Source organism: Sprattus sprattus, assembly GCF_963457725.1.
Source record: "Sprattus sprattus genome assembly, chromosome: 16".
NCBI classification, from domain to species: Eukaryota; Metazoa; Chordata; class Actinopteri; order Clupeiformes; family Clupeidae; genus Sprattus; species Sprattus sprattus.
The window spans coordinates 15,177,018-15,190,627 of NC_137914.1; the positions used below are offsets into that span (position 1 = coordinate 15,177,018).

The 13,610-nt window shown below is 44.3% G+C and overlaps 1 protein-coding gene across 1 annotated transcript; it reads left to right on the forward strand.

Annotated features, from left to right (window-relative positions):
* The first annotated feature begins 33 nt into the window (after window positions 1-33).
* Window positions 34-13,313, forward strand: kif3b (kinesin family member 3B). The gene is made up of 9 exons (XM_080853961.1): window positions 34-120; window positions 2,638-4,168; window positions 4,552-4,653; window positions 4,829-4,951; window positions 6,053-6,171; window positions 6,764-6,880; window positions 8,437-8,542; window positions 10,665-10,933; window positions 11,705-13,313. Exons 2-9 carry the CDS (start codon window positions 2,750-2,752, stop codon window positions 11,808-11,810), a joined length of 2,361 nt encoding a protein of 786 aa, XP_080710087.1. The 5' UTR covers window positions 34-120; window positions 2,638-2,749; the 3' UTR covers window positions 11,811-13,313.
* The last annotated feature ends 297 nt before the right edge of the window (window positions 13,314-13,610 follow it).

The window sequence follows — 13,610 nt, forward strand, 5'->3', positions numbered from 1 at the left end:
TAGAAGGAAAGCGGTAATGGCTGACTTGGGGAGCTGAATTGAGGGCAGCTTCTCTAAATCACTGGCTGCTTGGCGGACCTGCATCTTGTTGTCATGCCGACTTCTACCTCGTCTGCTTTCGTAAGCTGTCTTTTCTAATAACTGAGGCGATAAATAAGCATACATCTCCGTCTACCGTTAGCTAACCCAGGACGTTTACGTGCGCTGAAATACATTGTTTTGCCGTTGCTAGGCCCCTTGATCGACGTTACTGAGCATCCCCTTTGATCCACTTGCGCGCTAGCAAGCTAGCTAACTTTAAAAGTACAGTATAGGAAGCATATTTTTCAGTATCCCAGCGTAACTCTGTATTATTGTCATCCTTTCCACTGTGTCTGAATGTTAACCCACGTATGCGATACATCGCTATCTGGGTATTAGTCAATTATCTAGACGGTTAACTTTAGCACAACGCTAACAAGCTAGTTGATATAACTATCCCTACCTATGCAAGCGTTAGCTACGTTATTGTGTATGTTTACTCCTGCGTTAGCTAGCACCCTGATTCGTTTGAGACGGTAACGACACCGGTAAGCTGTCCTAGCTAGCTAACATAGCAACATCTATATTGCCAACAGACAGTCATCAATAGCTTTGCTGTAGTAAATGTATCACTGTCAGAGTGGATTAGCCAGCCAACGTTAGCTGGTTTTACAACATAGCAACGAAATGATGCACAGCACATATGAGCTAGCTAGTTATTGCCAGGCAACATTAACCTCGCTTAGCTTGCTAGCGATGAGTTAGTTATTTAACGTTATACCTAATGTTTAGTGTTTTTTGTGTGCTAATGTAAGAATGAAAGTCAGCGAACGTTAATGTTGGTCAGTTGTCGTTGGTATTGAGTTAGTCGGGCATCGAGAGAAACCGTGTTTTTAATTGAGCGATGTTATCAATAGGACATGTTATGGATTCAAGAAATCAGCAGGCAAGATGAACGTATCGCTTATTAGATAAAGTAAGTTAACTTTAAATCACTGTAATTGACCTGCTGTGATGGTGCCCATTTTGCTTGGCACGCATCAAGCTTGCTATACCATTACTAGTTAATCATCAGTTAAATGTATTTTGTAAACTGTTAATGTTTAACCATTCATACACGGTATCTGCATGTGTGGACTGTTGAAGTCCATTTGGGTTGGTTGAGCATAATGGAACTCTTAATCCCTTTGGGGCAGTATTAGTAGATCTATAACAATATTGTATCTTGTTCCAAAAAGTTTTGATTGCTGACACTCCGAGATGGTAGACTTGCACCCAATGCTTCAAGTATATGTCAAAAACTTCTGTTCAGAGGTCAACTCAGGTTAAAAATAAATATAGTTATATGGCAGGAAATTGCGATGAACATGTCTGTGTTTTGTCAAATTAAATTGAGAGTAAAATGTAGGACTAGTCTTTATTCTTCAAAATCCAACTGTCCCCTTATGTGGACATCATGCATTAGCGAACTCCAGCTACATTAAGCCTCGTTTGTGTCACCTGCTGTTAAATCAAATGCAACAGTGTTCTATTAAACTCCAACTACACTCCAACTACACACACACATAGATTAAGTGTATCTTTATTTAACATAATCTAAAACAAATATTTCTCATTGTCCGCTGTGAGTTTTTGAAAACACTGGATAATTTTCATCATAAATTCAAATAATATCTCGTACTTAAGTTATTGAAAATGTTAACATTAGAGTGCTGTGAATGGGGACCTTTTTGTTCTGCCGTGATACCTCATAGAGGACCATTATATATTTTTATTTGACTTTACACAGTCGTTCTTGTCCATATGACTAAAGTCACTAGATGTGTGTCATGACTATCTATCTGGTGACTTGGCTCTCTGTCGTTAGCCAACATTCACACACTTCTGTCTTGAACTTAGGCAAGCAACAGTGCTGTCCTAAAGAGAAGCTTTCAACTTCGATTTGCAAATTGTCCCATGCCAGTAACACCAGTAAAAACAATCCTGATCCAATTTGGGATAAGCTTACAGAGCATCTTATCTCACAGTTGTCATCAGTGATTAGCCTAACCTGTGATTTTGACAAGGCCAGTTTGATTTATGTGGCTTTTTAAAAGTGAGACTTAGGCACATAGGGTAAGCATTGTCAGCAACTAATCGTAATTGCATTTGCTTATTGCTTATTTTCAGTAATACAGATGACCTCAATGTTGTCATTCACGTTCAATTTGAGGCTATTGGACTGTCGGCTGGAACTCTATTTATGTGAAACCAACAGCTATTTGGGTCTGCAGACTCCCCCAGGCTACCAGCATTGATGTTGTCAATCAGTAACAGTGCTTAAGGATCAGGCTTTTTTTTTCTTGACCTGATTCTCTGGAATATAGTTTGAGTCCATATAAGGATCACCATGCAATGCACATTGTGTTTTAGGGGAAGGTTCTCACAGTGTTGTCGGAAGCAGGGTCTTTTGAAAATTACCAGTTCTCTTCAGTGATCAGTGTCAGTGATCATCATTTAGATGTGATTCAGCTTTGGAAGAATGACTGATGAGGTTCTAGTTTGTTTGTCTATTCAGATTTATACTTACTGTTGTTGTTGTTTCATTTATTAATTAACTTAATTTTTTTTCTGCAGGCACTGATGCTTGCAGTATCATCACTGTGAAAACAAATCACAACATACTTGAAGCACAAAACAGCAGCAAGCCAGCCGGCCTTTCTGCTTTTGCATCTTAATCACCTACATCATGTCCAAAAGCAAGAGCGCTGAGACGGTGAAGGTGGTGGTCCGCTGCCGGCCCATGAACGAGAAGGAGCGCGCAGCCAACTACGAGCGGGTGGTGACGGTGGACGTCAAACTGGGCCAGGTGGCAGTCCGGAACCCCCGTGGGTCCTCTCCCCATGAGCACCCCAAGGTCTTCACCTTCGACTCGGTCTACGACTGGAACTCAAAGCAGGTGGACCTATATGACGAGACCTTCAGGCCGCTTGTGGACTCTGTGCTCTTGGGCTTTAATGGCACCATCTTTGCATACGGCCAGACCGGTACCGGGAAGACGTACACCATGGAGGGTGTTCGCAATGACCCTGAGAGGAGAGGCGTAATCCCCAACTCGTTCGAGCACATCTTCACGCACATCTCACGCTCGCAGAACCAGCAGTACCTTGTGCGGGCCTCCTACCTGGAGATCTACCAGGAGGAGATCCGCGACCTGCTGTCCAAGGACCAGTCCAGGCGGCTGGAGCTGAAGGAGAGGCCCGACACAGGAGTGTACGTCAAGGACCTCTCGTCCTTTGTCACCAAGAGTGTGCGGGAGATTGAACATGTGATGAACGTGGGCAACCAGAATCGCTCGGTGGGCTCCACCAACATGAACGAGCACAGCTCGCGCTCGCATGCCATCTTCGTCATCACCATCGAGTGCAGCGAGACGGGTCTGGACGAAGAATGCCACATCCGCGTGGGCAAGCTCAACCTGGTAGATCTGGCCGGTAGTGAGCGCCAGGCCAAGACCGGGGCCCAGGGTGAGCGGCTGAAGGAGGCCACCAAGATCAACCTGTCCCTCTCCGCCCTCGGCAATGTCATATCTGCCCTGGTGGACGGCAGGAGTACGCACATCCCGTACCGTGACTCCAAGCTCACGCGTCTGCTTCAGGACTCGCTGGGCGGCAACGCACGCACCGTCATGGTGGCCAACATCGGGCCGGCCTCCTACAACGTGGAGGAGACGCTGACCACGCTGCGCTACTCCAACCGTGCCAAGAACATTAAAAACAAGCCACGCATCAACGAGGATCCCAAAGACGCGCTGTTGCGAGAGTTCCAGGAGGAGATTGCCCGGCTCAAGGCGCAGCTGGAGAAAAAGTCTGGCCGGCGGAAGAAGAAACGCAGGCGCAGAAGAGGAGGAGAGGCTGGGGATGATGGCGCAGACGATGGAGAGGACGATGAGGACGAAGAAGAGGAGGAGGACCCCGTGCCGGTAGGGGACAAGACGGACTACTGGCGCGTGCAGCAGGAGAAGCTGGAGAAGGAGAAGAATGCCATCTTGGAGGACCACAGCCTGGTGGCTGAGGAGAAGCTGAGGTTGCTCAAGGAGAAGGAGCGGAAAATGGACGACCTGCGCCGAGAGAAGGAGGCCAGCGAGCTGCTATCTTCCAAAATTAAGGTAACAAGAGGCTTCCCCCAGTCAGGGTCCTTGTTGAGGGGTATTGATTGGCCTTGCAGCTTATTCTTATACTCATTCTTACCTCCTCTGCTGCTGTGGTCTTCTGTTTGTGAGCACTGACTTCACAAGATCCAGATAGATGAGAGGCCCTGTGCCAGTTATCTTATTTGGTCTGTTTGAACAGACAGCCTTTATTTCTGGGCTTGTCCAAAAGACAAAACATGGAAAGAAGTACAAAAGGAGAACATTGCATGTTTATTTATTTATTCATTATTATTTTGAATTCTATCTTTCCACAGTGAATGACTGTTCCTCTATTTTTGTTCTAATTATCGCCGACATTATCCTTTACATTTTTATTTCCTCATGTTTCTGAATCCCAGGCCATGGAGAGCAAACTGCTGGTTGGAGGAAAGAACATTGTTGACCACACCAATGAACAGCAAAAGATTATTGAACTGAAACGAAAGGAGATAGCAGAACAGGTGAGGTTGAGAGTGTTCAGTGGCCAAATAAGGCTGCACTACACGGCATTATTATCTGAAATGTGGTCAGGTAATCAGAATGTGTTCTAGTCTGCCGTGTCTAAATTCATGTTGAAATTGTGTGTATTTGTGTGTTTGTGTGTGTGTGTGTGCGTGTTTTTGTGTGTGTGTGTAGAAACGGCGAGAGCGTGAGATGCAGCAGCAGGTGGAGTGCCAGGATGAGGAAACATTGGAGCTGAAGGAGACCTACAGCTCACTCCAGCAGGAAGTGGACATCAAGACTAAGAAACTGAAAAAGGCAAGTGTGCTTGAGCTCTCTAGCTTAATTGTCAAGCATTGGTTTGACATGAGTGAAGGATAGGGTTGAGATGAACTGAGAGCTGCCATATTGTTTGTTGTCAGAGACGTTGTAAGAGAGGGGATGAATCACTGTCGGGAAAATGAATGGGGGAAATAAGATTTGTAACTGGAAGCCCTGCCCTGTATTATAAATATATATTTTTATTTATTTATACGTTTATTTGAAAAGGGACAGTGTTCATTGACAAACATTTCCCCAAAAATGTAAATGCACTGGAATTAGCTAGATTAGCTAGTTTTTATCTGTTGTCCCTTGGCAGGACGTGACATCCAATCCAATCAGATTGTTGGAAGGGCATAACTGACGATTCACCTTCCATGCATGTTCTGTTTATTTCAACTGTTGCCATACTAAAAGCCACTCCGCAAAATTTGATGCATACGCAGTGAGCAAGTCAGAACGTAGAATAATTATTTTTGGTGGTTGGGGAATTTTTTTTTTTTACATAGTTTGTGTCAGATTTAAATGCAGATTTGTGTGATGTGCTTTTAATCCTATGTGGAGTTATGACTCTACCCCTATTCATTTAGATAGGAGCCTGATCTTGTTAGCCCGAAATAACTGCTCCGAGGCGATGCCAAGATGGCTGCCGAGTGGCAAGACTTGCCTATAAGGACTTTGTTGTTGCCTCTGTTGTGGAGTGACATTTAAATGGTGTATTGCAGTTATTATTTGCATGGTTTACATCCGGAGTTGTAGTGGCTAGGTTATTATTAGAATGTATTATTAGGGTTGCTGTCTTTAAGGAGATTTCAGTGGAGCTGTGTGTATCTATTCTTCATACATGACTAGGCATGAGTAATGTATTTGTGTAGATCCTTTTTTCTTTTTTTTCTCCCCTCTCTCTTCAAGCACAACGATGATTATCATTCTTGCACTGGATACCCTGCTTCCCTTCCCCCTGGCTTTTTTTGTTTTACCCTGTAATCAGTCATCTCTTCCCTCTTACTTTCTTCTCTGTCTTCCTCATTGCTGCCTCTCACTCAAATGACCTTTCTGTTTTCCTCCTCCCTCCCTCCCTCCCTCCCTCCCTCTCAGCTCTTTGCCAAGCTGCAGGCAGTGAAGTCAGAGATCCAGGATATCCAGGACTCGCACATTAAAGAGAGGCAGGACCTGGAGCAGACCCAAAACGAACTCACCAGGGAGCTCAAACTCAAGTACGGACTGTGTCTTACCTCATCTGGCCCTTTTGAATTGTGTTTAAGAATACCCCGTTATTTCATGCAATTGTATATCCTTTCCCGTAAGCTCCAACGTTAAGCAAAGGTTTATTTTCCTATGCTGCTGCCTTTAACATCTTTGTAGTGCCTGTTTACCCAGTGTCAGCCATATTCTCTCCCTCCGTATACCCCAAACTCATTATCCTAAAAGGCCTCCAGGAAAAGAAAATCAATGTTGTCTGTGGTGCTTGTATGGGTTTGGTCATTTGCTGAACCCATGTTTCCATCCGGGATTGATGGCTGTAAATGGTTTTTGATTTAACAGCGGGATGTGCAATCCCGCTCTCTGCATATCTTAGGAAAGACACTGAAAGCTTCCTGACCTGATTAACGTTCCGCTGGTGAACCAGACAGATAGCCCTCCCCTAATCACCCACCTTCTCCACCCCTATCTCCATCCCGTTCTCAGAATACCTATCTTGTCTGTTTGTGTGGACTGTCTGTGGGAGCATTTTTTAAGGATCAAACTGTGCACCAATGTGGAATGACTTTATTGAGTTTCACCATGCTGTTCTCTGTGATGCTGCAGGACTCTGATTATGGAGAACTTCATCCCCTTGGAGGAGAAGAGCAAGATCGAGAACAGGGCCTTCTTTGACGAGGAGGACGACTGCTGGAAACTACGGCCTATCACTCGAATAGAGAAGTATGTCAGGAGGTAGCCGTAGTTTAGTTAGACTCGGTTACAGACGCACACACTGTCAGCTGCAGCCACCATGGGCGTGTAGTTGCTGTTATTATTCTTTCTAGAGAGTGCTTGGAGTGCGCTTCTAGGAAGACATTTAAACGTGAAAAGGCGTAAAGGTGGCTTAAAGTTTAAAACAACAATCAATTATCACCAAATTACCCTTGCAACGGTAAAAAAAATCAAAACCGAATATGGACATGCTATTACATGAAGCGTATTGTAAAATAGCAATCAATGTTTTGCTTTTCTGATAGGAGATGGTGCGTGTGAAGATGTGAGATGTTAGACAAATGTGGTCACTGGATGCTATTTTGGAACATTTAGACACTTTAAAGCCCCATTATGCAGCAATTATACTTCAGAATTAGGGTTAGGATAAGCAGTTTAACCTTAAAATAACAGCTTAAAAAAAATTGGGTCGCTACAATGACTTTTAATATGGAGAATCGCCTCCGTGCCATTGCGATACAAGGGTCCTTAGGCATATAACTGCATTCTGTAGTTTTGCCTGCCGATGCCCGCCGACCTGACTTTGATTAACTTCTGCCGATCTAGTAAGTAGCTTATTTGCCGTCTTGCTTTGTCTTGTATTGCACTTGCTTGATGTTTGATTGTGTAAGGACAGTCGTTGAGTAACTAGTTTGTCATAATGTCAAAGTCAGCACATTTCAAGAGATTTCGTTAGTTTTAGCTGCTAGCATGCCGTTCGCGAATAGCTATTGTTCCGTTGTGCTGCTTTAAGACTTTTCCTTATAATGGGCATCTGCGGAGGGGAAAACACTTCTTGATCCATACTCATAGGACTCCGGTCCAGATTTTGTAAGTAATGGCAAGGTGTAAGTAACGAGACATGTCCCAGAGGAATTTGGTTATTATTGGTTGCTGTTTTGTAACAGTTAGCCACATAGTAGCTAGTAGCAAGACTATCAGACTTTTGTCGTCACTTGAGAAGAAATTAGTTTCACATCTCACTCAGTATTTTCATATTTAAAACAGTAACAATTTCATGAGGATGTCAGAGACACAGAAAGTGCAAGGGCCAGCAGTCCAGAAGGTAATGTAATGTGAAGTCGTCAGGACATAAAAATAAGGCATATAAGGTAACAGGAAAATGTTGAAGCAAAAATAGACCAGCAAGTTGACGGATAATGGTAACGTCTAGAAAGTGCATTGCAAGTCACAAAATATTTTTAGAGATGCAATGCGTCATCATTTTTTGTCTCTTATAGGAGTTTTTTGTTTTTAGTTTCCCTTTAAACCCAAGACTCAGTGTTTGGTCTCTTTTAGTGTTGCTGAGGCTCTGTGTAGCTTTGAACTATTCCTTCCCCACAGACTTATTTCAGTCCTAAGAGACTGTAAACTTAATGTATACTGGCCATGTCCCAAATAGGTAATACGAATTCTGCCTTTGCAGAGTGGTCATCTCCAGAGATATCTGACACGCACATGTTCTCTCCTCTTTCTCTCTCCTCTCTTTCTTTCTCTCTCACTCTCTTTCTCTCTTTCACACACAGTGATCAGAAGATGATGACGAGGCCTGTGTCTGCAGTGGGTTACCGGAGACCGCTGAGTCAACATGCTCGTCTGGCCATGATGATGCGGCCAGATGTTAGATTCAGGGTAGGCCCTATGAATACACACATGCGCGCACACACACACACACATATAGCAATGAGACACGATTGAGAGTGGGTTTGGTAAAGGATATATCCCAATGGCCGGGGGCTCAAAGGCAGAGTGCCACAGGTAATCCCAGTCTTGGGGATATTCTTTACCAACCCCACCAACCAGTGCTTTTATACAACAGTTCTACTATCGATTTTTTGATTTCATTCTCCGCTCCAAAAATGGTTCCAAGCAAGAGTGTTCAACGATAAGTGTTGTCAAGCAGAAAAAATTGTCAATCTGCAGCCATGTTGAGTCAGAGAGGTTATGTATACTCACTCTCTTCACTGGAAAACTTACAAATGTATTGTTAAAAAGATCACTGCTTGCTATTCTGCTCTTGCTTTAAAGGAATGGAAGGTTGACGTTGTTTAATTCAGCGGTTAAAATATATCAGACGCGGAGTGATCACGAGAGGTCGAGTGGGGTTGTGCCAGGATATCTCTTCTCATGGAATGCCTCTTGTCCAATCACAAATAAATACATTGTTCAACCAGATCTAACTGTTGTATAAACACATGCACAGACACACACGCACACACACAAAGAAGTATTCTAGATTTAGTTAACTTAACTTTTACCTTTCAAATACATATGAAACACACTTTATTAAACCAGGCAAGAAAGAAGCATTCTGAATACATTTCAAACATAAGACTATACATAGCCTAACCATGCATTGATATTAAACTGTAATTTCCCAACTATTAACCGCGGTTTATACATTGATTTTGTAAAATGTCTGCTGCCCTGCGGTTAAAACTCTGTGCGGTCTACACTTGGGGATGCATTTTTCCCACCTGAAAGTTAGTAGCGTGCACAGTAATTCTGCCAGGTAGGATGGGCCCCTTTTTTTTCCCCACATACAGATCCCATTAGAAACAATATGGAATAGAATACAATTTAATTCTCACTCAGTCTTCCCTAAAGACAAAAAAAAAACAGGTGTGTGTATTCCCACCTAACTGTGGCCTGTGTTATGATATGGTAATGACCTTGAACCTCCGTGAGATGTGTGAAAAACATGCAAGGTTGCACGCCAGTTAACCCAGCAATGAACTATACTTGCTATCTCTAGCTTAGAGAACCATCTTTATAGTTGGTAGTTGCTAGCGTGTGTTTATATAAACCAATGTTGGTATGAACTCATGTTAAGATTAGGCTCCACAGGCATATCATAGCTTTTCAACTATCCTAGCTATATCGTACTTAGGGAACCATCTTCACAGTTGGCAGCTGCTAGCGCGCGTTTATATGAACTCGGAACACACAGGAACACACCCTGAGGATTTCTACCTTTTCCTATTATAATGTTGAGGAGACCAACATCAGCTAGATAACTAGCTATCATGTCATGCAATTGGAAGTCTCCCATTTAAACCGTTTAAAGTTATTTTAAAGTTTCCTTTAGCTAACTAGTTAGCTATCATAGGAATTATGTAACCATAGCAACCAAGTAACACCATTTGCTTCATAACCTGATTGTATTGTAAGTGCAACATAAGTCTTCCAATAGTACAGGGAGGGTACTACACGTTGTATTCATTCTACAAACCTGGAACCTTGAAATGTGTTCATGCAAAGACCCTATTATGGAAATACAATAAATGCGCCTCCTCATCACCTGTCCTGTACCTGCTTACTATTCTCCTGTTTGTTATTACCACTCTCATTTTGCTGTCCTCTCATGTTCCTCTCCGCATTGGCTATTTTTGTTGTTATTTGCTCAATCATTGATGCTATGCTTGCTGTCTCATTTGTTCTTTCTCTCTCTATCCTTCCCTGTAAACCTATTTTCGACTTCCATTCCTCCTTCCACTCACGCTGTTTCTCTCTTTGTTTATCTCTCACTCTCTTGTGCTTTTCTCATTGCCTCACTTTTTCTCACTCTTATTCTTTCTTAATCTCTCTCTCTCATGCTTTACCTCACCATATGACTCTTTCTTGACGTTCTTTTTCTTTCTGAATCTTTCTTTTGCCTTCTCTCTCTCCTCTGTCTCTCCTCTCCCTCCTCCTGTATGCCCTGAGAGTAGCGCAGTGACACCTCTCCCCTCTTGTCTCTCTCCTGCTGGCCCAGGCTGAGAATATCCTGCTGCTGGAGCTGGACATGCCCGGCCGGACCACCAAGGAGTACGAAGAGCCCGTCATTGCGCCCAAGGTGGCGGCGGCGCTGGAGGATGCGCTGCGCGATGAAGACGAGATCCAGGTCGATGCCAGACTTTACAGTGCCACCGGACTCGGACTCGGCCTCGGCATCGGCCTCAGCGCCAGCAGTGGCAGCCTCGGGGCCATCAGCCCCGGATCAGGCATCTCAGCAGGAGGCTCCACCAAAAAGCCCAAATCAGGGTGAGGGTGAGGGAGTGGGGAGAGGGCGGCGGGTAGGGTAGGGTAGAGTTAGGTGGGATTGGATGCGATGCAATGTCTGGAGATGAAGGAGAGATGGACTACATGGAGGTAATGGCAGAAAAAAAAGACCTTACAAGTAAGTGGAATGAAAGAGAACGAGAGAGACGGTGTGTGAGTGGATAAATAGATAAATCAAGAGGAAGGGAGAGATTTGATTTGTACTCAATCCATAGACAAAAGATATATAGTTAATCTGATAGGAAATACAGACGTTTACACTAAACGTCCTATTGAGCTGCAAAGCTGCATGCTATCAAAAAAGTCAGCTCTCAAATAATACTGGACAGAGCAGGGGGGAGGGTTGAGGAGAGAGAAGAATGTTGTGAGATTGGAAGGGAAGTAGGAAGGGATAAGGAGAGAGGGATGTAGGGAAACTAGGATTAACTGAGAGCAGTCCTCCTGTGCACTTAATTAGACATGCATGCACGTGCAAGATTTCTCACCTCAAGAGCAGGCTCTCCTTAAACTCCTCTCCTGCATGAACTCTGAGCTATAATAAGATTGGATGGGTTTAAGTAGAGAAGAGTAATGTGGTGTCATCCCATCCAGCCAGGTAAGAGAGCGGCTCTCTCTAGGGAATATGCACGGATCCCAGGAATGCATCTCTCTCTGTGTGTTTGTGTGTGTTAGTCACACTCTGAGCTTGTTTAACGTGACCTCTTGTCTTCTTCTTTTGCCCCACCCCAACCCCCTCTCACCCCTGTCCTCTAGCCGTCCGAAAACCAGCAAGAAAGTGAGCACCCCCACGTCTGCACACAGCCCCTCTGCGATGGGTCATTCCCTCTACCCACAGTCCCGCGGGCTTGTGCCAAAGTGACCGCCACCCCTGTCCCTCCCTGCCATCACCCCATCACCCCTCAACCCGTTACCCTGGCCTGTTTCATTGGATGCTGGACAAAAAGGAATGATCATCTAGTTCTACCAACGACCCTCCCCCTGCCTCCCAACCCACCTCAACCCCTTCCAGTTCAGGAAAGAAGGTCAAGACTCGTCCATTTCACCTGTTGACCAACAACATTCCAGGAGCCTGAAACCCTCATTGTGCAACCAACGATACATTAACCCACAGACCTCCCAGAGTTCTACACTACTACGTGCCCAGAGCATCCATCTACTAACAATGCAACTTTAAAACAAATGCGAAAAACACTAGCGAACTGGACCTTGCAGGGACCTCCCCACCGATGGGAAAAGTGGGAAGCGGGTGATGTCATCACTGTGAGACAGTAAAATGTGGCACAAATAGTAAGGAGGCCTTCCTGTTCCCTCTGGTACATGGATACTTCAGAGGTCTTGCTGTTGTTTTGCTGAACTGTAAAGAAACGGAAGACATGCTGGCATACGTGTGGCCCTTACTTGAACCATAGGCCTGTTCTATGTGTGTGTGTGTGTGTGTGTGTGTGTGTGTGTGTGTGTGTGTGTGTGTGTGTGTGTGTGTGTGTGTGTGTGTGACTGTCTGTCTCTGTGTGTGTGTGTGTATAGATGTTTATGTTTATATCTGTGCGCTGTAATTGACTTTCTGTTATGACTGATGTTTAAGGGCAGCTGGTTTTTGACAACATGGCGTCACGTGTCAAATCCGGTGCGGTCACTCAGTACGCACGCGCCAAGGGTGCGCTTTGTGTTTGTAAGCTTCTCTTTTACTACTTCCAATTTTAGGTTTACACAATTCAGCGCCAGTATGGCAAACTGAGCAGTAGGTTCGGAGGAGACACAAGCTTTAAACAGGCTTTCCTCTTAACCTGAGCAGGCCCTGCTGACGAGTCCTACAGATTGAAGCGCACCGCACCGTGCTGCCAGCCGGACGTGTTATTAGTCAACGCTGTTTTCGAAACGCCTGAGTGGAAGGGATAAGAGCCAAGGTGGAACAAAGATCAATGCCAACCAAAAACATCAGGGTTCCAAGGTGCCTTAGAGTCCCCCCAGCTTTTTAACATGGGAGGAAGAAAGACCACACACACACACACAGAGAGAGAGAGTGCTTCTCTCGGGCCTAAATGTCCCTTGGATTGAAAAAAATTCCAAATGGTTTGCAGTTGCGAAGAGGTTGGATGTTTAAGATGTGCGTTAGCTTAGGTTAACTAACTTGGTCTGGTTTGAATACTTGCTGGAAACCTGTGGAGTCTAAGAGACCATTACCTCCCATCACTGCTGCCACTACTCCAGGTTAGATAGGGAACCTTTTAACCCAGGTTCAGTGTTCCTCTTTTGGCACCTACAGACTCTCCCCTCCACAGCCCACAGGCCTGTACACACCCAGGGTTGGGCCACCGCTTGCTGCTGCTATAGGGCTCTCGTGCTATAGGGTTCTCGTCCCATTTCCCATAACCAGCTTGCAGTATAATTGTATATGTAAAGAGTTGTCTATAGATGAATTATTGCAGAATTCTTTTGCTGTTATGTAATTAAAAAAGAGAGAGATTAAAAGATGAGAGCAATCCTAGAGGTCATTAAAGTTTTTGCAATACCACCTCTGTCCCTTCCAACAGTTGTAGATACGCTTTGTCTTGTTTTCTTTTTTTATAGATGGTTTATTTTTTTGATTTGTATTATTTAAAGTTGTCTATACATTTATTTTTGCCTTTACATTTTTTTTTATCTCACAAATTAAATGTAT